Source organism: Battus philenor, unplaced genomic scaffold, assembly GCF_028537555.1.
Source record: "Battus philenor isolate CCGP_79_NKW_IND1 unplaced genomic scaffold, ilBatPhil1.0.hap1 SCAF_14, whole genome shotgun sequence".
Classification (NCBI taxonomy): domain Eukaryota; kingdom Metazoa; phylum Arthropoda; class Insecta; order Lepidoptera; family Papilionidae; genus Battus; species Battus philenor.
In genome coordinates, this window is record NW_027181676.1 from 13,249,660 (window position 1) to 13,276,512 (window position 26,853).

At 36.7% G+C, this 26,853-nt stretch overlaps 2 protein-coding genes across 2 annotated transcripts; one reads left to right on the plus strand and one right to left on the minus strand.

Moving 5' to 3' along the window:
* Positions 1-166: 166 nt before the first annotated feature.
* LOC137918469 (PHD and RING finger domain-containing protein 1) lies at positions 167-12,250 on the minus strand. Its single transcript, XM_068761282.1, has 9 exons — positions 11,874-12,250; positions 11,325-11,798; positions 10,882-10,977; positions 8,480-8,887; positions 7,579-7,875; positions 2,883-7,506; positions 2,270-2,367; positions 1,740-1,868; positions 167-329 (listed from the first exon to the last, which is right to left on the minus strand). The coding sequence occupies exons 1-9, from the start codon at positions 12,009-12,011 to the stop codon at positions 225-227; spliced, it is 6,369 nt and encodes a 2,122-aa protein (XP_068617383.1). The 5' UTR covers positions 12,012-12,250; the 3' UTR covers positions 167-224.
* Positions 12,251-12,537: 287 nt separating this feature from the next.
* LOC137933763 (zinc finger C4H2 domain-containing protein) lies at positions 12,538-24,322 on the plus strand. Its single transcript, XM_068777807.1, has 5 exons — positions 12,538-12,682; positions 12,939-13,110; positions 18,681-18,859; positions 20,428-20,601; positions 22,013-24,322. The coding sequence occupies exons 1-5, from the start codon at positions 12,624-12,626 to the stop codon at positions 22,137-22,139; spliced, it is 711 nt and encodes a 236-aa protein (XP_068633908.1). The 5' UTR covers positions 12,538-12,623; the 3' UTR covers positions 22,140-24,322.
* Positions 24,323-26,853: the final 2,531 nt, after the last annotated feature.

Sequence of the window (26,853 nt, forward strand, 5' to 3'; positions counted from 1 at the left end):
TTAATTAGCTATAGTAATCTTCTTAGTGTAATGTTTTGGGGAACCGGGGCAATGAATCCGAAATCACAATGTTTACACTTTACGTTTATGTCATAAAAAATCTATATATTCTATTTAATTTCTATATTTTTTTTCTTCGTTTAAATAAAATATTAAGTAAAATACGTTGTCCGTACATAAATTATAATTACAATAAATCGACGTGCACTGACTCGACTGCCCCGCTACGCGAGACCCAGTTTGTGTTTTTTCCTGAACTTCTTCACGTAGGCCTCCACGAGCGCCTGGATCTTGGTCGGGTTTATCTCGCCGGACTTGTTGTGGCAGATCTGGAACGGACACTGGCGTCATTATAAACTGAGGACACAACCTAAAAAGCTGCCCGAAATATATTAACTTATACATTTAACACTATATGTAATCTACTAGTGTCAACCCAGAATGGTGTACATATATACAGTAGACTGGTGGAACGAATGTATAGCTCATTAGCATATATAGCAGAAAGTCCAGCAATTTTACAATATCCTGTGTAACATGATTATTTCGATATATGTTACAATAATTTATTTTTTCTATTGAAATGCAACTGAGTAATAACTTCTGGCAGTATATTACATAACGTAATTACACCAATGTGCATTACTGGATATTAAGTAAAAATATATATTGGTTCGGGTAAAGAAGACGGATACATACATTCATAACATCCCTTTAATTCCAGAACGCATTTTAATACACAGGGTGATTAATTTGACGACTTCAATGTGCTGAATGTATAACTCATTTTTTGCAATCAATTAACATATACCATAATAAGAATTAATATAGTAAGAAAGTGTTTTTTAAATTATAAAAACAAAAGTGAACAACTACACTATCGTAGTAACGCAGAATGCATTAAATCAGAGATGTCAAACAGGGCCAGCCCAGCAAATTTGTCAAGTTGAATAGGCGGTAGCAACAAGTGGAACAAATTCACCAGTCAATGTCCTGCTGGTGAAATGATAATGATGACAAGGAAAATTACTGAAAATGCTTATGCAGGTGTCTACAAAGGAGTTAAGTTTATGAAGCCTACATAGTTACTAGTTACAACAAGTTTGTGTTTATTTCCAGTGCTAAGGTTTATATATATATAACATTCATTGGCCTTAGGTCTCCTCCATAGGTACATAATAGATAATATCCAAAAGGACTGGTTAGAATTGGCCTGTATCAAGTGTCTTCCGTTAACCTGCATAGGGTTGACTGGCCATCTTGTGGTTGGACGTTCTATGCTGCACTTCCCTGTGCCTAGCCTCCCTTCCAGAACACACAAGTACATACTCTGTGATCCTAAAGTAAGGTGAAATCGTCATTTATTACTCCTGGGCATTAGGAAGGCTGGAAATTTTTTCTCGTTTGGTAGGACTGTCTTTTATTGCCAAGCGTCTGTTAGTCAAAAGTTAGAATATCATTTGACTCAGCCTAAACCAGTGTAGATTCCTTACTGAAATACAGATATTAGGAAAACCAAAGAGGCCATTCGCCCACACCAGTATTAAATGGAAGTAGGTCTATACCAGAAAAATACTATTCCGGCTGTTGAATTGCTTGAAGATTGGCAAAAGTGTGTTTTATCAGAAAGGGATTACTTTGAAGGGGTTAAAATTAATTTGGAAGAATAAATAAAGAATATTATGTTAACAAGTTCACCTTACTTTTTGATCACAGTATTATATATAGATATATTGAACCTTAGGTACGGCGCGACGGAGTATGTCCTTGTACTCCTCCTTGGTGACGTGCTTCTTGTTGTAGTGCGGCTTCAGCACCAGCTTCACCTCCTCCACCACGCGCTCCTGCCGGTTCAGCTTCTTTAAGAACTGTGGACATAGATGCAGTCATATAATTAAAGTTACATGTATAAAGGATAGTTCACAGTCAGAAGATATCCTAACGAAATAAAAAGGAGTAGACGAAGGTAAGAAAGTTAAGATAAGTTAAAGGAGACAAAGCACTGTTTTTTACAAGAGTATCAGTGATTATATTAGATTGGTATCGGGTGCAATTAGGCTTTCTGGCTTTTATAGGTTCGTCAGACTTATGAAATAAATAAAAAAAAAAACTAAATCAGATGTGACATATATGTGTGTAAGTAGAATCTTTTTCCAATATTCTGACAATATCTCCCATATTGCCATGGAAAAAGATTAATAAGGGGAATATAAATGTGAAAAGAGAGACAAAACGGAAATAAAAGGAAAATAAGTAAGACAATACTCACTTTACTTTTGACCTGCATCTCTACTGCAGAGCTGGGCAAATCGTCCAAGATTTTCAGGTTGTCTTCATCGATCTTTACTCCAACATGGGTCTTATTTCCTGTGAAGTTATGTTCTTTACTATATTTAATTACCTATCTAGGCACATTGCGTGTTTTGGATAGATTGGAGATACATGGTATTTCTATTATACATGAAACTGGATGACTTAGAAACAAGGAGTTAAGTGACAACATTTTCGCATATACATATATATATATTCGCTTTTAAATGAAGATGTCATCATCATCAAATTGCTCTCCATTACTCACCAGGACCATAGTAAACGACCATGTCTTTGATTCATGTCACTATATACGGGCAAAAGATCTTCGTCTTTACAGGATAGCGGTTTTTTGGACAACAGATGTTTCGAAGCTTCCTAAATGCTGCCCATTTGAGTTGGATTCTGAAAGTAATCTTTTTCTTGGATTGAGGCTTAAATACCTAGCTGGACAGTTTGTCGCTGGCATGAAAGATGTAAAAATAGCCAGTTCTACGATGATTTTATGACGGAAATGATTACTTTCAATAAATAAAATTTTAAAGAATCAAAAATTTGTAATAAATAATAACCTTTCTTTTTGTTGAACTTGACGGGTACTTTGGCAGCGGAGGACTTGTTCTTACGCTTGGGCGGTTTGTCGAAGAGCGCGTCAAACACGTCGCGCTTGGGAGGGGCTCGGGCGGCGCCCGCTGGCGGCTCGAATAGATCGCCGAAGTCGCTGGAGCCCGGCGAGTACGGAGAGTCATCAGGCTCATCCTCGCGCCGGGCCATCGGCTTCACCGGCAGCGACTTTATGGGCTCCGCCTTACCCACGAACAGCTTCGGTGCTGTCCGGGGTGCCTCAGGCAGTAACACGCGCGGAGTCGGCTCAGGCTCCGGTCCAGGCGGGGGTTCTGGTGCCTCGTCGCGCGTCGACTGCAGCAGCGCCAGGACCTTCTCCATCGGCGACAGCGGCCGTCGTGCTAGTACCTCATCCGCAGATAAATTGGTGCGCTGGGCAGCTTCTAGTGTCATGGCGCGCGGTGAGCCTGCTTCTTCCCCAGACGCGGAGGGCGAACGCGTTGGTTCGAAAGGGTCGTATGCGTCCGGGGATCGCGCCGAACCCGGTGAGCCTGCCGAGCGAGGTGAACCTCCTGACTGTGGTGATGCAGCCTTGGGCGGTGCCTCTGGTTCAGGCGGAGTCTTGGGCCCGGCGGCGGGCGCGCTGGCAACAGGCTCCGGTGGCGCTGCACTTTCCACCTCCTGCGGCCGCTCAGCGGTCTCTTCTTTATCAGCGTGATCGCTATCGCTGAGCACGATCACGTTCTTAGGTGAGGGTGTGAGCTCGCGGAACGGCGAACGCTCAAGGTCGATAATCGCAACGGGTTTCACTGTCTCGGTTTCAGGCGGGACGGTCGTGCGTTTTCGCTTTCGCTTCTCGCGCTTAGTCTCGCGCCGCTTGCGCTTGTCACCAGGCTCTTCCCGTTCTTGGTCCTTGAAGCTGACGCTGACGAGAATGTTGTCACCGGAAGTGAACACTTCCTTGGAGGGTCCGACGGCGTCGCGGGTGCGTTTGTGTCGCTGGCGGTCTGGGTCGCGCCGCCTCTTTTCCTTGCGCTTACGCTTGTCGTCAGTGGCGACGACTACTCGCAACTGACAGGGGTCAGGTGAGAGATCTGGAGGTGGGGTACGCGGGGAGAGCAGGCGCGAGTCCACCGATGGCGGCGACCAGTCGGCGGGCGCGCGCAGCGGCTCCGGCTCGGGTGAACGGCTGATGGTGGGTCGTTTGTTCTTTTTCCTCTTGGGCGACTTGGGGCGCGGCGAGCGGCGGCGTGAAGAAGGTCGCTCGGAACGTGAACGCTTTTTCTTCTTGGTAGGTTTAGGCTTAGGGCTGCGCGAGGCAGAGCGGCGGCGTTTGCGGGCGCGCGACGTGGATCGGCGACGGCGGGGCGAAACCCGGCGAGGCGAAACTCGACGTCGCGGTGACACGGAGCGGCGTCGTCGGCGCTCTGGCTCTCGCCGCGGTGACGCACGCGGAGTGCCCGACCGTGGCGACAGCGACACCGACCTGCGTATCCTAAGCTGCGAAACCCGCCCCCTAGACGCCGACTTGCGGCCCCGCACTGGGGACCCCCGGATTCTAGTCAGCGACAGTCTACCTCTCGAGGGAGACCTTCTTCCTCTGGAGATAGAAGGCGACCTCTTTCCCGGAGAGCGCGTTCTGCGAACACGGGACAGAGACCTGCGGTTTCTAGACAGAGATTTTCTTCCGCGAGACGGCGATCGTCTAGACCTCGACGGCGACTTTCGCCCTCGCGATATGGACCTTCTTATTCTAGATAACGACGCTCGAATTCGTGAGGTCGATCTTCGGCTCCTGGAGAAGGACCTGCGACGCGTGGGTGAGTCACCGAGTGGTGACAGTGACGTGGACCGCATGCGCGGAGAAATATCTCTTCCGAAAGGATCTTTCATCTTTTTTCTTTTCTCCGTTACCACGGTACGGACGTCGTATCGTTCTAGATCTTTTCTTTTCTCTTTTCGCCTCTTTTGTTTTTCTTCAGCAGTTTCGCTAGACTCACGGCGATCTTTTTTACTCTTACTTTTTTCTTCCTTATCTCTTTCTCTATAATTTCGCTCTTTGCCATTTTTGCTAAGTTTTTTAAACGATATTTCACCCTTTTTGAGTTTAGTTTTATTTTTTTCTTTGCTATCCTTTTTAGAATCTTTCTTCTTTTTCTTTTTGCTCTCATCGCGCTCTTCGCCCTTGACTTCCTTCTTTTTGGTCAGAAGCCGTTCTTCTTCTCCCGTTTCTTGTGTCCGTGCCGGCGAGGTAATCGTGGTTTCCGAAGGAGCTTTTTCGTTTTCTGAGAACATTTCGTTTCCTTCATCCTCGGATATCATTTCAGTATCAAGGCCTTCGATTCCCTTATCTTTTTCATTTTCCAGAGATGTGTCCTTTGATTTATTTTCATCTAAGCAAGGCGTATAGCTACGTTCATCTTCAGTTTCGCTTATAGATTCCGTCATTTTTTCTACTACTTTTTCTTTTTCCAGAGTAACATCCCTTTCCGGAGATAAATTGTTAAGACATAATTCATCATCTGAATCATCGTCTTCGGAATGAAGCTCATTATCAGATTTCTCACTGTCTGATTTCAAAGTGTCTTCTTCCTTTTCACCATCAGCTTCTACTGATTCTTGTTCCTGTTCTGTTGGAGGTGGTTCCTTTGATTCCTCGTTTAATTCAGCAATTACATCACCTGACATTCCATTTTGTACTTGACTCTCCACTTTTAATGGACTATCGTCACCTTTAACTTCCTCCGACATTTCAGTATCGGGAGTGTGAGTTGATGCTTGTCTTTCAAATTCTTTACTTTCTTCAGAAGGAACCTTATCTACAGGAACTGGACTACTTTCTTCGTCCATTGAGGATTTTTGCGTCTTATTGGGACTATTTATGCTATCCGTCGTTTCCTCGTCTGGTATAAATGCTTCAGATTTAAAAGTTTTCTCAAATTTATCAAGTTTTTCAGGTATATCAATTTTTTCAGGTGTTTTTTCAGATTTATCTGCTGTTTCAGATTTGTCTGCTGTCTCAGATTTATCTATTTCAGTTTCTTCGTTTGTATCTTCATCATATAGATTCAATTGCCTTTTTATAAGTGAAGTAGTGTTTAGTTTTATTTTGATCGGGTTTCGTGTATTAGTGGTTATTGGACATCTTTTAGAGACCTTCTCTTTATACTCTTCATCGATTTTCTTCTTTACGCTATTGTCGTATGTAGAATAGTTCGGTCTATTATTCACTTCTATAGGCGATTTGTGGATAGTTTCCGTAGTTGGTACTTCATGAGTTGGTGTTGTTTCTGGTGGGGAAATATCGTCGTCTTCCTGGACGAGGTCTTCGAGGTTATCTTGAGGCACTTCTTTAGCGACATCGACGGTGATATTACCACTGTTGTTAGCTATATGAACACTAGTAGCGGAATAAATCGAAAAATTCGGACAGTCACCGTCCGAGTCTTCATCGCTCTTATCATTATTAGACACGTCATGTTGCATTTTAGGTGATGATATTAAATTTCTGTGTTCTTTTAATACTTGTCTTACAGCACTATCTAAAATATTGTGAGGCACGTTAATTGTACTGGTATCGATTCCCGCCAATATATTCTGAACAGCAGCCGGTGTAGGTGGTGGTGATTGGTCAGGAACCGTGGGCGTTGTGGGTTTCTCTTCGTCGCAACTGTCATCGTCGTTCGTAGGTTCAGTGGGATCGTACTTTTCTGTGTCGATCACTAAGCCCGAATCACTTTTCTCATCCTCCGATTTCTCGACTTCAGGCATTTTGGAAAAATTAAAAATCGGAGGCTCCGGTAGCGGCTGATAGTTGGACGTTTGCGATTTATCAACTAGAGTATTGAGTGAATCTGAACGAGGGAACATATCATTGTTTGAGTTCATTGAACTGACTGCAGGTGGGGCTTGACCCATTCGCATGTCGAGTGGGTTTTCGAATCCACCAAAAGAATGTCTGCTTTGCATTAATGGATTCTCTAACCTCGGCCCGGGACCTATGGGAAAAGGCTGCCAGGATGTACCCAGGCTAAATCGACCAGGTCCTTGGTCGTTCAATCTCTGATTTTGATGCTGTGCATAATTTGGACCTCTGTTTGCTTCATTCGGAATTTGTCTTCTGGTTCTATCAAAATAAGAGTCATCATTGTGAGAGTATTGGGGAGGCCTTCTGGCATAGTTGCCATACGAATCAGAATCATCTCGCCTCATGTTATTCTGGTAGTTCATGTTACCCTGCCTTTGATTTTGGTAGTTGCCTCCGTAATTGTTATCATAGTTATTGCCTCTGTTGAAGTTATTGGAGTTTTGTTCTCTATGGTAGTTACCACGGTAGCCACCACCCCAGCCGCCACCTCGGGATTGTCCTGGATACGAAGGCGCTTTCTTTGCCGCGTCTTCGCCTTTCGTCAAGTCCAGTTTCTCATTTGAGTCTGTTAGCTTATTGTCTTTTTTTGGCAAATTGATAGATTTACTAATCTGTGGTTTTATATCAATGCTGCCATCTTTGGATACAGATACGACAGTGTTTTTAGAATGTAAGAGAGTTTGGCTCTCCATAATACTGGATAAGATGTCCGGGGCAGTGCTCGCCTGAGGAGGTGAAGGTACTGAAATCATTTTTCTTCTAGCCTGCAAACATAAAACATCATTAGGTATTTCAAAATAGTTTTTCTTAATTAGTAGCGTGAATAAATAATTTACCTGTCTATATGCTGTTAGTATATTAGAGGTTGGTCTAACGGCTACAGCACTTAAAGGTCCATGAGAAATAGTAACATCGGTTTCATCATCTGAAAAATCATCTAACTGACTACCATTTCCGAAAAGACTAAGAGAAACTATTCCAGCTCTTTGCCGGAGAGAAGATAGTTCTTGGTAATTCGAGGGTGGTTGGTAGATTGGTCCAATACGTGGTTCACTCAAGTTCACTAGTTTGGCACGGACGCTAGCACGAACATGTGATCTTCTAGCAGCTGTGCGTGGCCGCCGTGTCTTTGTCTGTATGAAAGAAAAACAAATATTACCATACGCAGTGTGGTATTATGGTTTGCAGATTATGCTGTTGCCCATCCTCTGAAAACTCCTTTTGTAAGTGGTGGCAATTTTATACAATTACTACATAAAGTGTGTATTACATACATGAAGAAGCTGCAACCCACGACTGTAAGTCTCAATCTTCTACCACTGAGCAGCCATTGTCATTTTATTTAGTTTATACCAAATTATTTAAACAGGAATTATGTTATATAATAGCTGTCCTAACAGACTTTACTGCCTAAAAGTTTATGATACAGTTACACTCGAATAATATATTTCAGTGTAATTACTTTATTTATTGATTAAACTTTGTGACCGTTAAATATTGACCAATACAAGTGTTAATGACAGTATAAATTTTCAGGACTTGAACTGACAAATGCTCAGAGTTCAAAGCCCATCACAAAGAGTTAAGTCTTGAAGGTATTATGATTTCTATTTTTTGGCAGAACCTTCTGCAAATTGTTATGAAATTGGTAAGATTGTTTTAAAGTTATGGTACGATGAAGGGAAATAGAGACTTATTTTTATACATTTATATACATATTTACAATATAACACTAACCTTTTTTTGTTTCTTTTTAACCCTTTTAATAACAGTGTATTCGCCATTGTCTTTAAATTTATATTCTACAATAACAGCTTGGGATGCCCTCGATTTTCTCCGCCTGCGCTGTACTCCTGTTGACCTTCTTTTGGAGTGCGTGCGTTGACGAGCCAAAGAAACTCCTCGGGAGGTGGTCGGTAATTCATCCAAGTTTGCACGACCACGGCGCCCATTTGATGTTGAAGGTTGATTAATTTCATTACGATTTCTTGATGACCTTCTTACATTTCTTGGTTGTCTTAGGGGCACTTGCCTAGGCCCTTCCGGCATATCCAATTCTTCTACATCCAAATTAAAATCTTCTTCGTCAGATAGATCAACTAACAGATCATCACAGTCTGGACAAAGCCATTGATTTAAAGGCACCTGGAAATTAAATATGAAGTATATACCATAAACAATAATGTTGCAAAAGGTTTAGAGAATGTTAATAAGGAATTTAAGTTACTGATCCCTTAAATTTTTACATGTACCTTAATATCTATTTAATCAAAATATACTAAAAAATATTACATAAATTAATATTTATACATAGTTTAAACAGAACGTTTTTTTTAAATATTTATCTTATAGTAATACGACTTTTACAATAAATACATTCAAATATATATTTATTACGAGGGAATATTAAGATACCTATAATATGCATAGTAAATGTTTGACACATCGAGACACAGTAGGTATATAAACGTAAGGAAATCTGTTTTCAAATACCCCATGTGAGTTTGATTAATCGCACCCTCCTCGTCTTTTAACATAGGTTGAGACTGGCACCTTCGCACACACTTTAGCCAAGTCAAATGACAACACTATTACATCAAAAACCAAACCAAGGCCTCAAGAAACTCAGGTATTATCTAATTCCAACACATTTTTCATTGTAAAAATATATAAAAGACTATAAAAAGGTTATAGGATAGCACTAGTAGAATTAGACTAGAGTGGACTACATCAGCAACTTGATGTCAAAATTCAAATTTGAATATACAACAGAATAGGTATCATTCAAGTTGTCTAAACAGGAATGATAGAGACAGAGATGAGAGAGAGAGAGAGGTGACTGAATAGCTTTTTTGTCAGCAAAAAGCTTATACCCTTGTGTAACTATTTTCAATAACCTCATATAAAGTGCGCATAATTTCTGGCGGTACAAATTCTGCAGGAACAGATAGTAAATAATAATTAATTTTAATATGCAGTAATCGAAATTCTGATATTGATTTTTCCTAAAAAATAAATTAGCTTTATATTCAGCCCTTTTAAGCTTTTAACCATTCACCCTGTGTTTACAAAAAGAACTAGAGATATATATTAATATGGTTATTGACTTATTTAACTATCAATTCATCATCTATCAATCTTAAAATTCTATTTTGTGAATCTTTTTTAAACAAGTACAATAATCAAAATCCATCAATGCTACTAGGTTGCCAGAGACAAAAGGTCACACTCAAAAGCGTTTAACATGTTTCTTTAACTTCTTCATCTATCGTAATTATTTCCGCTGTAAGATGTCAACTGCTGGACGTAGGCCAGAGCCACAGACCAAGTTTCTGTGCAATAAATCATCACTGGTAATATAAGTGACCAAAAAATAAGGTGAATTTGTTGATAAAATTTTAATACTTTATTTTCAAATCAAATTCAAGCCCTGCGAAGTAATCCATGTCCAATAAAACACTTTTTTCTACACCTTGTTCTCAAAAAAATCTTCTGTTCGTAAAGTTTTTAGGATCTTTGATTTGGTTTTATATCTGCACTTTTGAAAAACAATATCCAGGCATTGGCATTTTTGAGTTTCCTGAATATCCAGATGTCGCAGAGCCAAATCAGGTGCTAGTGTTGGTTATGGAGCAACATGAGTTGAGTTTTTGACACTTTTTTTTCAACTATTTGATCAATTTTGGCAGGAATTAAGACATGATGCAGTTGACAAAAACATGAGTAGCTCAGAGATAATTAAATCTTTTGACATATAGAAGCTTGGAAAATGTTAGACATTCCTAACATCTTATGAAAAAAAATTACCTGCCTATTATTATACACTGATATATAGATAGTTTAAACACAGTTTTTGATTTACATATTTTTAAATAATTTCCGAAGTTTAAAAACTTATTCATACTTTCAAGAATTACAATAACATATGAAAGTAGAGGAACCACTGTATGCAAAATTCTATCATTTCAACCAATGTTTTTAATTTTTCCGGAAGTTCTGTGACCTTCAGTGTTCATATTAACCAACCTTAAATTTTACATAAATTCTATTTATAGATATTATTCATTATTGTCCCAAAAATTCATATGCATCATTTTTATAAGTAGTAATTAAATATATGACCCATATGCATTAATTACCTCTGTGAGGGGTGGAGAAAGGCAGTGCATGTGATAACCAAGGTCGCATATATCACAAAGTAACATAGTCTCTTCATTGTCAGCATTCCCACAAACCTGAAGCATCAAATATAATATTAAAACAGCATTAATAGTGACCATTTAATCACATCATGAGAAAACAATTGGAATATAACCTTCCAAGCTGATGTCTAGTATTGTTGCATTTTCCTTTAAAAGCATACATCAAAAGTAAAAAAACTAATTGAAGTGCTTAGATAATCATATTTTTACTTGATAACAAATCTTGTATATATTTGATGTTTCAATTTAATTATAATCAAACAAAACAAATAAATGAATTGTGAATAAGAACTATTCAAATTTAGCAAACAGTAAACTCTACTACTAATATTGTAATGTTACTTTAATTATAGCATATTATATTCAAACAAAATACAAACCTCACAAATAGTAGAATCATCCAATATCAATATATCTACAGAGGGTCTCCGTTCAGTCACTTTAACAGGGTCTGAACGCAATACCCTTCCACCCGCATGTGACCTCACAATAATGAAATCAAACTTCATTCTGTCTACAGGGCATGTGTTGACGTTCCTTGCCCACTCTGATATGCAGTCCAAGCAAAAGACATGCTCGCAGTTTTGCGGCGTTCCCACCTCCTGGTTTGTAAAACGGAGGAGGCAGATTGAGCATTTCTCGGAATTGTTTTCAGAACTATCCGATGCAAATCCAGACGGAGCAGCAATGGCTTGTGCAGCAGGAGCTGCTTTAGGCGCGTCTGAACGCTCAGAAGCCCAGCCTGAGGTGTCGCTGTCTTCCTCTGAATCTCGCAGCATAGGTAGGTTCCGTCTCCGCCGCGCCCCTCCGAGCACAGAGCTCCCACTGCTGCTCGATTCATCGTCACTTATAACCTGCAAACACATTTAGTCACTTACATTTTTATGTTTTCTTAAATTAGTTAATTCGACTATTGGAACTGTGTTCACCCTTAGTCTCTTTCTACGTGTCCCCGCCACGCCGACGTTGTCCTCGCTATCGGAGTCCGACCCAGACGACAAGGGTACCACTTTCCTTGTTTTCCGTTTAAATCGCACGGGCGAGCCTTCACTGCCCTCTTCGCTCATCCTGGGACGTAAACACCGATTCACAAGCGCTGCTTTAGTACGCACGACACGGACCAATTTGCAAAGGTGTAAATGACCTTTGCGAGTAAATTGATACAATATTTGAAATGAAATTGATTAAAATCATCTAGTCTTGATACAAAATAACTTGTTTAAAACCGTTCAACTTCTTAAAAATAGAGCATACGCGTTACATGAAATTATTTTTATATTTTGACAGCAAGCCGCTTTCGACGGTCAAGCGGCCATTTTCATTATTGCAATACATAGACAAAATTACTGTTCAGAAGCTTGTGCTTGAATCAACAATATATTTCTTTCTGATAATAATTTTTCAAACTTAACTAAAATCAAATTTGTTATAAAATAAGCGGATGGAACTGGAATTCTTTTATAATTGTATTTAACCGATTTGTAATTTATTCATGTACCATTAACTTCACTTCATTTTATAGAGTGATTTAAAAATCTAAGCCACTTGACTATTAAAAGAGCACATCACTAGTTAATCTCATGTGCGGCTTACTGCATTATCGCTTTGTGCGTTTTCGTTTAGTTTATATTTTTGAACAGCTTTTCGGGCTGCTTATTTGTTTACGAGATAACTGAGAGATGACTGCAGAAAACGAACGAGAAATCTACCATAAATTAGAGGCCATGAAAGAGATCAGGTACCCATTTCAGATGATTATTATTTGAAATGTCTTCGCACCTGTAGGCTCGATCAATAAGTACTTGACGTAAAATACATTGTTATTATTTTATTTTAAGCGATCTTTTCGACTAACAAAGTTTACAAAATTATCAAAGTCTGTGTTCATTATTTTTCAATATGTAAGAATCCTATCCTATATTTTTAAAGTACTTATAAACTATTACAAAAATTAAATAGGGGATGGGATGTTAAATCTAATAATTTATATGCAGGAATAAGACGATTACGTTGGAACGTTTGAAGCGAAGTATTCTTAATGAAGTACGCAGCGGGGACCAAGAGGGCCGATGCTTGGCGCAGTATAAGCGGGAGATGGAGCTGCTGCAGCAAGAGAAGATGAGCCACGTTGAAGAACTTCGCCAAATACACGCCGATATTAATGCGGTTAGTTGACCACCCATAACATCAGAATCATTATTATAGATTATTATTATGATAAATGTTGGCAATGAGTAAAAGGAGACAACTCTGTTTAGAGTAAGAGAGCTAAGAGTCAAGACTCCGTGCATTTAATTTAATCTGCAGTTAGATTATTTTAGTGACATTAGATTTAAAATACCATTTTTAAATAAATGAATATCCAATGAACTAGAAAAAAAATAGATTTCATTCATAAAAATTGTTTATATTGGACACATTCTTGTTTATATATCATATTACTTATGTAAACAGTAATTGAAATTTAATTTCGCATAATAGGAACCAGCTATAAACTAAACTCAATGTGATTTTCTGTAATAAATAGATTGAATGAATGTTACTACTATGTATGTCGAAGTCTTAAAATTTTACATTGTGTTAGTAATGTTTGGTGTTTCTTTAAGCCCTCTTAAAATGGATCACTCTTACTTCAAACGAGGTCTTCTACAGCATATTCCATACATCCTCTTGCCTTGTTCATACTGCTAGTAGCTTCTCAATTCCCGAAATATTATCTCTGCACCTTTTGTTTAGCCATGTTTATACAAAGAATGTTTATTAATTATCAATTACACAATGAAAGTACTGTTTTAATTAATGTGGTTAACTTAATTTTGTTCAAAGATTTCATGTTGCAGTGCATTTTAAATTATCAATATTCTAGTGTTTCCATAATTCAAAGCCAATTGAAAGCCTAGCGATAAGGTAGAGGTGTCACATACTATTAAATTTATTGCCATTTAAAAAAACTAAAGAAATAAAATTCACCATGATCCTTCTATTACTATAATTATAAATCATTATTTAAAATTTTTTTGAACTCGTTTCATAACCATTTTGTACAACTAAAAATATTATTTAACTTTATAATCAAAATTATTACAAAATCCAATTATGGACAATCGAAAAGTATGTGATCATTGTACTTAATTTTTTTTAAAGGAAAGATTATAAAGTTATTTGGTGCAGACTGTACCTGGCCAGTTGTGTTAATTAGTAAATTGTCAAGTTCATCAATTGACTTCTGTTCTTCATGATGATGTTTACACAATATTTACATATAAACAAATGTTAATTATTTTTGAGTTTATTGGATGTTAATATTTTGTCAATAATATGTTTATTGATTTAATATGACTTTAAGGCTGTTTGATACCAGAATATATCTCCATAATGGATACGTCAGAAGATAGGTTGAGAAAAGTGTTTTGGAAAATATTTCATATTTATTTGTCCAGTCTGTTTAGATGACATTTGTTTTATTAATTCTAAATTGAATGACTATGGTGGTTTTGATTACAATGTATTGTTTTTTTTCTTGCGTACACTGAGAGTAGGCAGTTGGGAGATAGATTGCCGCTACTTGATACAAAACTTTCTTCCCGTAGCTGGAAGTCACAACCGACTTTATTGTATACAATTTTTCTTATGGGCATTAGTAAAAACAATTAAAATATATAATATATTTGACTACACAATGTTTCTCATATTGCATTCAAAGTCCCTGCCTAAGCGCTACAGACCATTTTGTTATAACGCCCCTGTTATTGGGGGCCTCTTGTACATTCCCCTGTCTTGAGTAAGCAGTAACAATTTTTTTTTAAATTTAATTCTTCTCTCTTCTGACCTCAATTTCTCTCACTCATTCCTCTTTTTTTAATCGTTTAATCTTTCATTCTATTATCATTCATACATCACCTCTTTTCCTTCACCATTCCCTCCTGGACTGCTTTTTTACGTTTTTTATTTTATTATTCTGATTATCTGTACATTTTTAACATTCCTGCTTTATAATTTTTATTTTAATTATTATTACACTCAGTGGCGTACCTAGGGGGGGGGGGGGGTGCGGTCCGCACCGGGCGGCACTTACCTTGGGGCGGCATTTTTTATATTTACTTATAGTTGTAATAAGCAACTTTTTCATTTCAAATTTATTTTCTTTCTTGAATAATAATTGATTATTATAAGTTTAATATTTGATTTATATAAATTATGATTAACTTTATGATTTCGAATATTATTCCTCGGTGTATATAAATGCATTTTAGTGTAAATTTTGGATTTTAATTCAAGAACAAGATAATAATTTTATTTTATTGTATTCATTAAAATTCGTTGAATTCGTAAAAGCATCTTTACGACTTTGTTCAGCAATTTTTCCTAACTAAAATTTTTTGATGTCAGTTTATAAATGTCATTTCTTTTGAAAAGTATATATGATTACTTTGAAGTGATATATCAATATTTTTTAAATCAAAAACCACTATTTGATTGACATATAATATAAAGGGCGGCAAAAGTTCTAGGTACGCCACTGATTACACTTATATCTATTCCAATTTTGTTTGTAACTTTTCTAACTATGCTAAAAATTTTAAAATTTTGTAAGGTTTAAAACATTATGTCGAACCAGCACAGCAAAGGATTCTGCAATAGACTCTTTATTGAGTAGGTTCGGCAGGTTCAACAGTAATATATAAAGCTTTTTGCAAATGGTCACATGTTTTACATTAAAATCAAAAACAGTTATTGACTGTCTGTCTTTGACTTTTGAATTTGGATCCGTCGTATGGGTATGGTTGTTGATTATTTTAAAACGTTTAAGTACTGCTTGCAGTACATGAGTCCGCTTAGCAGTTAAGTTAGATGAAAAGATGTTTTGATAAGTTTGCTTACGTTTAAAAATAAGTTATAAAATTTTCTTTCGAGATTTTTTTCATTTGTTTTTCTTTCTGCCAAAATGATGTAACCCGTGAAAAAAATTGTGACGTTTATAGACCTAATGCAATGTGAGTAAAGGTTTACGAAGCTTGTTTAATGGTTTTCATATCAAAGATGAACTTCGCTCGGGTTGCGTGGGTAAAATGGGCACCTATGTCATTGGTTAGGAGGTAGTTGAAGATTTGAAAATTGATCACAAAACAGTTTTGGACTATTTAAAAAAATATGAGTGTAAAAAGAGCTCCGTGAAAAAACATTATCTTTTTTTCTTTTCTTTATTGAGACGTAATAAAACCGAACCGTTTTTGAAGAGATAGCATAAGTGGTGTTGAAAAATTGATCAATTGCAAAAAGTTTTGATGTATTTGAAAATTGATGGGTGTATAAAAGACTTTTATATCTTTAATTTTTATGGCGTCATCAATAAAAAATGCGGTCCACACCATGGTGAGGTGTCGTCGATCAGCATAATTAATCAATATCATCAACAGTTTCTATTAACTTCTTCATCACAACTATCTTGAGAAGCAGAATCAAAAATAAAATACGTTAAAAAGTGTCGATCAATGTTGAATAAATGAATATAATCTTAATTTTTGTTAAAGCGATGTTGTAGGGCCTATGTCTTGTGCCATAATTCAAATCGGTATAAAAAAAAAACAAATTATTAATGACCAGGATTTCCCGGAGCGTCGACGAGCGCAGTGTTTGTTATTGCAGCTAGATGCCGGCTATTGTTGGCGCCCAATTGTAACGTGTTGCCGTGTTTATTTTGCTGCCGAGAGAGCTCTCCCGCGCGGATCGCCATTACATAGACTAATCAATTATCAGAGGCTTCAATTATAAAAAAAATATTCGTAGCATATCTATTTTATCGAGATACATAAATTAAACAATAATAAACACAAAACTGCTACTAAATACAATAAAATACCCGGCGATAAAAATTGCACATTGACCTTTGGAAAGAGACAGTCGGCTAATTTCGGCTTTGTAGAGCGTTATCTCTGTCGCACGACTGACAAAACGTACTCTACGCAGCAAATAAGTCGGTTGTCTCTTTTCAAAGGTCCATATGCAATATTTATCGCCGGGTACTGTAATTAATATTAAATGGTAAATAAAAATCGTTAGCGAAGTAAATATGTATATAACTTTTACAAAAAAAAAGTAAAAAAAGAAAGATGGACAATGTTATTGTATATATTAGGTATGCCACTAAGTTTTTAATAAAAATAATAACTTTATTGTGCAGAAATAATTATGTATGTTATATGTAATATGTGTAGCCACGTTTGAAATTAACTACAATCTACCATTTGCTAACCTGTGAGTTCTGCGTACTTTAAGCGAAAGAGAAGAATCTTCTTCTTGATCACTTGCTTCCTTTCCCTTCCTCCGAGGCTTCCCTTTTGGAAGACGAGGAGAACCGCCATATTTACTGGTATAGACACAAAACCGAGTAAAGAGAAGACTGAATTATTACATGAAAAACTAGAAAAATCAGTAAATTCTTTTATATATTTTTACATTAAAAATATTGAAATGAAATGAATCAAAACTACAATAATAATAATTGGAAATGTATATGATAAAAATATCTAAGAAATGTGGCCAAGACTGGGAGGCGATCCAAAGAAGTAAGAGAGAATTTGCGACGAATGAAATAGAGAGAGTTCAAAATGAAAATGTATATTTTTTAATCCGCTAATAGTGAAAACGCGAAAAAACGATCCGCGAATACGCAGTTTTTCATTTTCATTAATTGCTTTCTTTTTAATTTAATAATCAATGAAATTATAGCAGTGTAAGAAACTTGACGAATATCAGAAGATTGTCGAAATTATGAAACGTGCCGCTTCTGTAAATGGGTTACTCTATGACAACCATATGTTTAACGATCACCTGGATTGACAGATCCGGGTAAGCCCGCGATATTACGGGATCGTAATGGTATGGAGGAACAATCGAATGGATTTATTGAAATGTATATACAGGGTGATTGCTTATAGGAGTGATATCTTTAAAGAGTTCAATCTATAGCTCATTTTATGTCAAATAATATATTGTACAACCCTATCCGAAAATCAATGATTTTAGAAATAATACATGGTGATAAAATAGTAAAAGAAAACTTTTTGAAATTTGCATTACAATTAAAAATAATAATTGTTCACGATCTTTCCCTGCAGATCTTGTAATATCAGAAATAACTGGCCATTCACATGTAAAAAAATTAACATATTTTATAGTGAACACAGTTTATACAGGTGTTTGAAAATAGGTGTAAAAACTTTGCTGTTTTATATGTGTAAGAAAATCATACTGACAGTGTATCAGGTGATTGGGTATGTATGTGTGAAATCTTCAACTTTGCCATTAATCAATCATCCTATGTAGTTAATACAGTAACAGGCGATAAATATTGCACATCGACCTTTGGAAAGAGACAATCGGCGTATTTAAGCTTCGTAGAGCACTATCTCTGTCCCACGCTACCTATGTGACGTTTTGTCAGTGGTTGTATTTCGTGCGACAGAGATAACGCTCTACGAAGCCGAAATTAGTCGATTGTCTCTATCCAAAGGTAAATGTGCAATATTTATCGCCTAGTACGGTCCTTAGTTTCGTTTTCAAAGGTGTGTTTTCAAACCTTGTGTGAAATATGTACAATATTTATTAATTGTCTTAATACAAAAAAAAAGTTTTTTTTTAAATATATACGACCTCGTATCATTGCGTTTAACTTAGAGGTTGCCTCCTTTATTTATCAAATAAATAGATGATAATCATGAAAATTCAAATTCCAGATGGAGACGGTGATAAAGCAAACGGAAGAGAGTATGGGGAGAAAATTGACCAACGCATCGCGACTCCACGAAGACTATCGGCCGCTGAAGGCTGAAGTGGACATGCTGAGGCGGCAGTGCCTCGGTCTGGACCGCCTGCCCGACCTCCACGAGGAGGAAGGATCTCCCATCACACCAGAGTGAGTGTTACTTCTACAAACAATATAAACGCTGACGAGTTTGCTGGTCTATAATAGAGTAAAGACAATATATGACTCATTTTTTCTCATATAAGAGAAAAAAAGAGAAGATTTTTATAATTGGCCAAGCTTAAATTGAATACAGGTTATTTATTATATGAGTACCAGCTGTGGGAACCACTCAGCTACGTACTACAGTGGTTTAACTCATACTGCAGCGATGGTGGTGAAGAGACTTAGGCCAAGGGATGTGGTGGAATTTAGTTTTCAATAATATTATATGAATAATAGTAATCTATATCAATTAACAAATATATCCCAACGGATTGGTAAGTTAAAGTGGCAGTTAAAAAGACACTTTGCATAAGGCTCTAAGGTTAGGGAGTGGTCGTTCTAATTCTATAAGTTACAAAAATACATATGGTGGAATTAAGCCAACATTAGATGTGTTTGGAACTACATAACCTCATCTTCAGCTATGTATAGAAAAGGGGAATTCCACAGAAAAATAATTGTTTATATAAAGCAGTCAGAAGATGGCGCTTTAAAACACTTCTCGAAGTTTAATTTGCTGTCCATTTTTATTGTTTGAACATTGTTTTCGTAATTTATATCGGTATAAAAGTGGGCGAAGCTTATGTGAATAAATACACTTCTTCGGACTTTATGGTGTTATTATATCCAAGACTTGCAAACTCTAGAAGACTCCCACAAGTTTATCATTTCAATCATAGAGCGTCTACTGTTTGATACAGGCTTCATCAATAGATTTCTAAGAGGAATGATAGGAAAATACCTGCTTTCAGCTTTAATGATGCCACTGCTTGCAGATCCGTGGTCACCAACCCATAATCTGCCCACAGTCACTTCAACATGCCAATCCACTGGGTTAAATTGGTTACCTTCGTTTGTATAAGGACCTCTTGGAGGAATAGCCAGAGTATAGCCCCCTTCATGGTCCGTTGAGTGACCACTTTACTGGTCTCTAATGAAAATATGATCGTTTTACCTTATCTTTTGGCCAAGGTACTCGGACTTTCGTTTTCAAGAGTAAGCTAGTTTTTAATTTGATACAGATATAAAAAGATTAGCAGGTTGAAATAGTAGTGGATAGGCCGTATAAAGCAGAATAGATGGCCGCTGTGATGTTAAGGTTTAACGTGTTTTTGCAAAGCTTCTTCCTGCTTCTTCTCCACAACTATAACACATTGCAAAGCAGAGTGGTGTCATAAATAAAAAAGATTAATAAAAAAATAATAAGTTGATGATAAGAGTTCTGTTAAAAGTTCCAATGTTGAATAAATTAATTTTATCTTTTAAGAGAGGATACAACGGACCGGTAAGCCCAGTGTATGATGTCTGAGAAGTCACCAATAACGGAGGTTATTGGTGACTTCTACACCACTCCTAAGGTGGATAACTGTTTCCATCCAGTCCTATTGGAAAACTATGGTGTATGTCCAGCTGTGGAATTCCTATGGTTGTAAGATGATATTGATTGTTCGGCAAATATGTAAAATTGACCGGTCTTTCAAGAAATTGGATTTAAGTATCATTATTTTTCGCAGTCGATTCCCGGCTTCTTTGCGAGGTTCTGGTGCAGGGGGCGTGTCCGGCGGTGCGGGGGGCGTCGCGGGAGGCGTGGGGGGCGCTGCGTTCCTGCCCCCCGCGCCGCGTAAGCCGCCCCCGCCGCCCGCGTTCAGGTCTGCCCTACAACAAGATTTCATTACCGTCTCGCTGAGGTTCGATTATGATTTTGTTTCGTTTTGTTACAACCCAAACCAAACCACTCTCTTCAGTCCATCTCCCTTCTGTCACTTCTCGCTGTGTTATAGAGAATAAAAAAGAGGAAATTAAGTTCTTTATTTGTTCTCACTTTTAATTTTAACTAAAAAATACACACAATCAAACCTTTCTTATAGATTTTTTATTTGTAATGTTTTTTGTATTGCTTATAAGAGCATTTTGTTGCCAAGATGCAAACATGATAGATAACGAAGTTATATCAACCATAACGTATTGTTAAAATTATTTTGTATTATATGTACAATAAAAGAAATGAAATTTCACACAGCGAGTATATCCTATTTACCTTTATCATTATTTTAATTTATATTATTTGCTTCATGCATGTTGTTATTTTATGTTTTCTCTAAAAAGTGTATTTATAGGCGGTAGAATTATGTGGGAAGGTTGTGGAGGTCTTATTGTTGAAATAATTATGATATTTTAATACCATTATCTTAACATACTTGACATAAGTTGCATTAATATTGTCAGAGAAAGATTGAAGGTTATAATTGGTTGTGATTTTTTTATACGGAGGTAAATGTCATCAACACTAAAACAATTGTTTCATAAGAAGAATAATATAAGGAAGAAATGGTTGTTCGTAATATATTTTTATACAAATCCAAGATATTACGTATAGGTTATATTGTTTAATAACCTATAACAATTTTTAGGTATTAGTTCATCCGCGTTAAAATTTAAGTTTTCGAATCATTCACAGTGACCAGATGGAGGTATTTCCAAACGCAACTATTAATTATGAACAATTCCACCAATAACATAACGCCGCCAGGACGGCGGACAATGATGAGTAAAATTTTTAACGCGAACGGACTATAATGATACTAATATAATTGCGTTAAATTTTTTTTGGTACAAGATATATTACTGTGATCAAAAAGTTCAATTTATTAGTATTATATAAATTCTTAATTTATTCTTCCAAATCAATTTCAATCCCTTCAGAGTAATCCCAGTCTGATAAAAGGCATTTTAGCCAACGCTTTTTCTAGTCCTCGGTAAAGTCGGAATAGTCTTTCTCCGGTACAGTATATAAAAATATTTTTGGCATATTAAAAATGACCAAAACTGAATTTCGTGGAATTTCACACCCAAGGCAGTATATATAAAACGCAGGCTGTAGACAGTATATTAAGAGAGATTTCCACATATGTGCGGACTTATCAAGATATCTCTGGAAACATAAGGCTAGGAGACTACAAATATTTCTTTCAATGAGTAGAGACCAGCTAAGAAATAGTATTACACGAGTAAAGGGATTTATTAAGACGACGAATCGGTAGGGGACAGCTTAGTTTTTAATATAATAAATAATTTGTTAATCTCGTGTTGTGAGCGCAGACAGCAGCCGCCACCAATGAAGTCTTGCCTGTCGTGTCACCAGCAGATACACCGCAACGCACCCATCTGCCCACTCTGCAAAGCCAAGAGTCGCTCGCGGAACCCAAAGAAGCCCAAGAAGAAATAGTCAACTACCCTCATTTAATTCGGATTTCGCTGTATTATACGCTACCTTTAAACTCCATGGTGTTCCAGTCTAACATTGCCAGAGATAAACTTGCTAACATTCATATGGCGAACATGGGGAAGTCCCCGTCATGCTACATTTTTAAAACAGACGTGTTTGAAAGGATCTGAGGGTAGTTGAAGAAGTTTTTGAATTAGTCTGGAATAATTTATGTGCAGTTTGTTTATACCGTCAAAGATGCAATTGTTCACCGAGGCCAAAAAATTCTTCAAGAGTAGTAAGAAGAAACATGTTGCACGTGAGCAGGTTGCATGATGCTATGGGAAAGGTTCTATGTCCAGTTAAGAAAATTTTAAAATCGTTTTAATAGGACTTTCGTTATTTATTTGCTTTCTTTATTTCATTTTAGCTTCATTGTGATATGATTTTTATTATGAAGATCCTTTACATCTGGATTTTATCTTACAAGTACCATTCATTTTGTTTAACTTACTTATTTTTCGACCTTGATTACATTGTGGGTAGTTCACTGAGAAACTAATCTTAGTTACTAGCGACATCTGTTGACGTAAAACCAAAATACCCCGAAAAGTGTCTTATACTATTTTATTTATGTTTATCTATCGATACAGTAAAGGAAACATACAGTTTTCTTTTCATGATGTATATCATCATTATGTGAGAAATATGATGTCTACTACTGGACATAGGGTTTCCCAATAAATTTTCAATAGCACTGGTAGGAAGCGTGCATCCAATGTCTTCCAAAATCTTAAGACTCCAGCGGTTTTCAATTCTTGGCGATATTTGTCCTGCCCATGTTGTGTCATCAACTTGGCAATCCGCTGGACTGTACAGATTGCGTCGTTGGTTCCCCTAGTGGGGGAGTCTACCTCCAGGTCTTCTAGCTCGTCCTTGCCACCAGTCTCCAACTGCCATCGATTTCATAAGCGTGTACCTCTCCCACTGCCACTTGAGACAGTTATATATAACAGATGAATTTCTGAAATACTTTATTTCGCAAAATTATTAAATTGAGATTTTTAAACAAACGGTATGTCTTTTGTAACTAGATATGGGTTAGAGCTCGGTAATTGTGTATGTACCTTTCGTGTGTAATTGTATTTATTTTAGAATGTACAGTGTATATAACTCTTTATAGATTAATGTTTACCATTAAAATCATCCAAAGATGTCTTGATGTATTAGATGTATTGTATAATTCACGTTTCTATGTATGTATGTATATATAGATCACTTTGCTGGAGTAATTATTTGAAGTTTTTTTTTCATGGTTGGAAAAACAAGGGGTATTGTTTCGTGAATTTATAACATGGGTATGCCTTTGAAGGTGACAGTAATTTGCAGTACCAGGCGATAAATATTGCACATCGATCTTTCGAAAGAGACAATCGGCTAATTACGGCTTCGTAGAGCGTTATCTCTGTCGCTCGAAATACAATGACTGACCAAACGTCACATAGGTAGTGTGGGACAGAGACAGTGCTCTACGAAGCTGAAATTAGCCGATGTGCAATATTTACTATTTTTGTTACTATATTTCATTTGTATGAAAATAATGAAAATTAAAAGTATTTTTACTTAAATTTAATATTAAATTTTAGTGTCCGATGAAATTATCCGAATGTAACAACCTAAATAAATTGAAATGAAAATCTATATGTTACAGTTAAAACCAAAAGTTTTTTGTAGTTAGAACCATTTTTTAAATACCTTTGTTAAAGTAGTTAAAACTATTAGTTACCATGGTTGTTTTTGATTTTCAAATAAAACAAGTTGTCATTCCAAGCTTAAGCTAAAACTTACAATACCAGAAAAATTTAACATAAAACTGAAAACTTTCGTTTTGAAAACATTTATTATAGTAATGTAGTCATCTACCTTCTTTTTTTGGTTTTATGTGGGGGGAAGATCTTCTAGATGGACACAAGATCTGCACTGAAACCTCATCTGTGGTTATTCTTAGTACATTTGAAGGGCGTTCCGGATCAGCTACGGAACTCGCAGGTGCCCCTTAGTACCACGACATCTCTGGAACTTCCGGGCTGATATCCTATATGTAGACAACAAAACGAGACCACTTCCCGTTGTTGTTCATCTTGGGTTCGCATTGAGAGGACGTTAATCAACTCTTAAATTAGGCATAGATACCTAAACCCTAGTGAAAATACAATAAAAAAATCGCATTTAATTTAAAAAGTTCTAACTAAAAATTGGTTTTAACTGTAATATATATATGTACATATATACTATATTAAAATCTTTGAGTTTTCAATACGAGAAACAATTTCAAAATCCTGTAGTTTCATGAAAATTAACTGAGCGTAGTTGTAAAACTGATCACATAAGACCTGACTGATTGTTGTAGACGTTTAGATATATATCAAGTTGATGGATGTCATAGAGGAGCTCAATTTGATTCAATTTACTATCAGATTGGACTCTTTTAACAACAAATGATCACTATAATTGATTTAAAATTGAATAGTAAATTTGAAAATCAAGAACATATATGTTGACATATTTTTTTGTATCTCCCTTGACATTTTCTGATTGATGTTTATGAAATAATTAATCTTGTTTTGCGACCATACCCATGATTATGTGATACAAAGTATGTATCTTTTAATATAAAAATTGCATAATTGTCTTTATAGCCAATACAAACAAGTAATTTATTAGCTGTAAATATAGAGATAAGAGTGGAAATAATTGTTTTTACTGTATAAAAGTTTAACGTGAATGTTGTTTTATTTTTCTACCTACTTTCCATGCATGCTTGATTGGATATAGGTGTAAAGGCATGAATATACAGTAAAGTCGCTATCAACTAATGTATGGTATAACCTTCCTAAAAATCAATGGTTTCTTCATAAATAATATAAACGTAATGATAATAAAGTAATAAATTTGTCTTCAAAAATCTATTTAATAAATATTACTATCTGTCCCTGCATGCCGAATTCCAGTACAAAACAAAATGTACCATATTTCAAATTGAACATTAAATAGATGTAAAAGCTTTAAAATTTATGGTGACAAATAAGCTTTATATTTACACATAGAGATTTCATGCCTATAATGAATCACTCTGTATATGATAGCTTTGTGATGAATGAAGATAATACATCCACCATATAGCCCTGACCTTGCACTAAAGTTCCACCTGTTGTGCCGTTTAAAAAAAAGAAAAATATATATTTATTTAATAAAAACGGGTAGTGGTTGATGGCAACAAAAAGGCACACAAAGAAAAATATATATGTATTTAATTATTTAACTAAGGGTAGTGGGCAGAAGGCCTGGTCTAATTTTACACCGCAGCTCGGTACTCCCCTGATGGTGGTGGTAGGCAGCTGCACGATCTCCCAGGACTGGTCAGGCGGCAGCAAGTCGAGAGCAGGGAGCGCCGTTAGGTTGCAGTATGTGTCGGTTCCGGTGCACGGTGATATAATTTCAACAGTGTAAAACTCGAAGCGTAAAACTTGCTGTATAAAAGTCGTAGTATAAAACTCGCAGTATAAAAGTCGCAGTGTAAACTTTGCAGCATAAAACTCGCACCCCAAGGGGTGAGACGATGTAAAGGTTGTGGCGTGAGCTAAATGATGCCCAGAGAATGAATAGGACCAAGGCGTGAATTTATAACGTAAATTCTAATTGGCCCCGGCGCGTGTGAAGACACATAGCTGGTGAACGCAACCGACACAAAGAGTGTGCGTCGGTGCGTGAGACGACACCTAGCTAGTGAACGCGACCGAGGCCTGGATCCTTCTTCCGAGCACTGTGTAAACTCTGTGTGCTGGTGCGCGGGCGCATTGGAATTTTTGTTATAAAACAAAGATCCGTTAAACCAATAGCATGCTCCCACGACCCCACGCCACTTGAGACGTACCGTTACCCGCTAAGGGTTGAACAACTTTTTGCTGTATTGCGATTTATGAGACGTTTCTCGTGATTATATTTTTTTTTGGTTAAAATTTTAACTAAGATTTATGGGACGTTAACTTGCAACGTTACACTGTTCAGGTACCTTCATAATTCTTTAGACAAGTATCTTCAAAATTTTTATGTGCCATGCTCCTCAGCATTTCTAAAATATATACAGCCTCTAAATGCAGCATATATAATTATTTTTTATTACATTAACTTGTGATGAGGGATCTGAATATATATATCTTTCACCGCGTACCTTTTTTTGACTAACGGAGGCCTTATTTTCAATAATTTGAGTTTAGCTAACTCTTTCGTTTGTCGCAACATGGTGCCTGTCAGTGTCAGAACCGTTTTTTTTTTAAATAATAAATGAAATATTATAGTTTATAAATGATCCTGTGGTCTGTAGTACATACAGATCAAGCGATTTTAAACTACAGTAATACCCCTCTTTACGCGACCCCGATATACGCGGTTTCACTATAACGCGAATTGCAAATTTCGCGCTCAAATGCCTCGAATTACGCGAAAGAGTGCGTACAAATATAATGTAGTCATCAACTTCTCTATGGTGTCTTGACCATCTGTCAAACAATTAAAAACAGTGTTGAGTGTTATGAACGTATTTTACAAGAACGTAAACAAAACGTTACCCAAAAGACAATAGATGTATTTTTCCGTAAAAAATAAGAGTATGTGTTGCATAGTGTTCCTAGAATTAAGGTGATTGAATAAAATGATTTGTATTTTTTTGTAATAA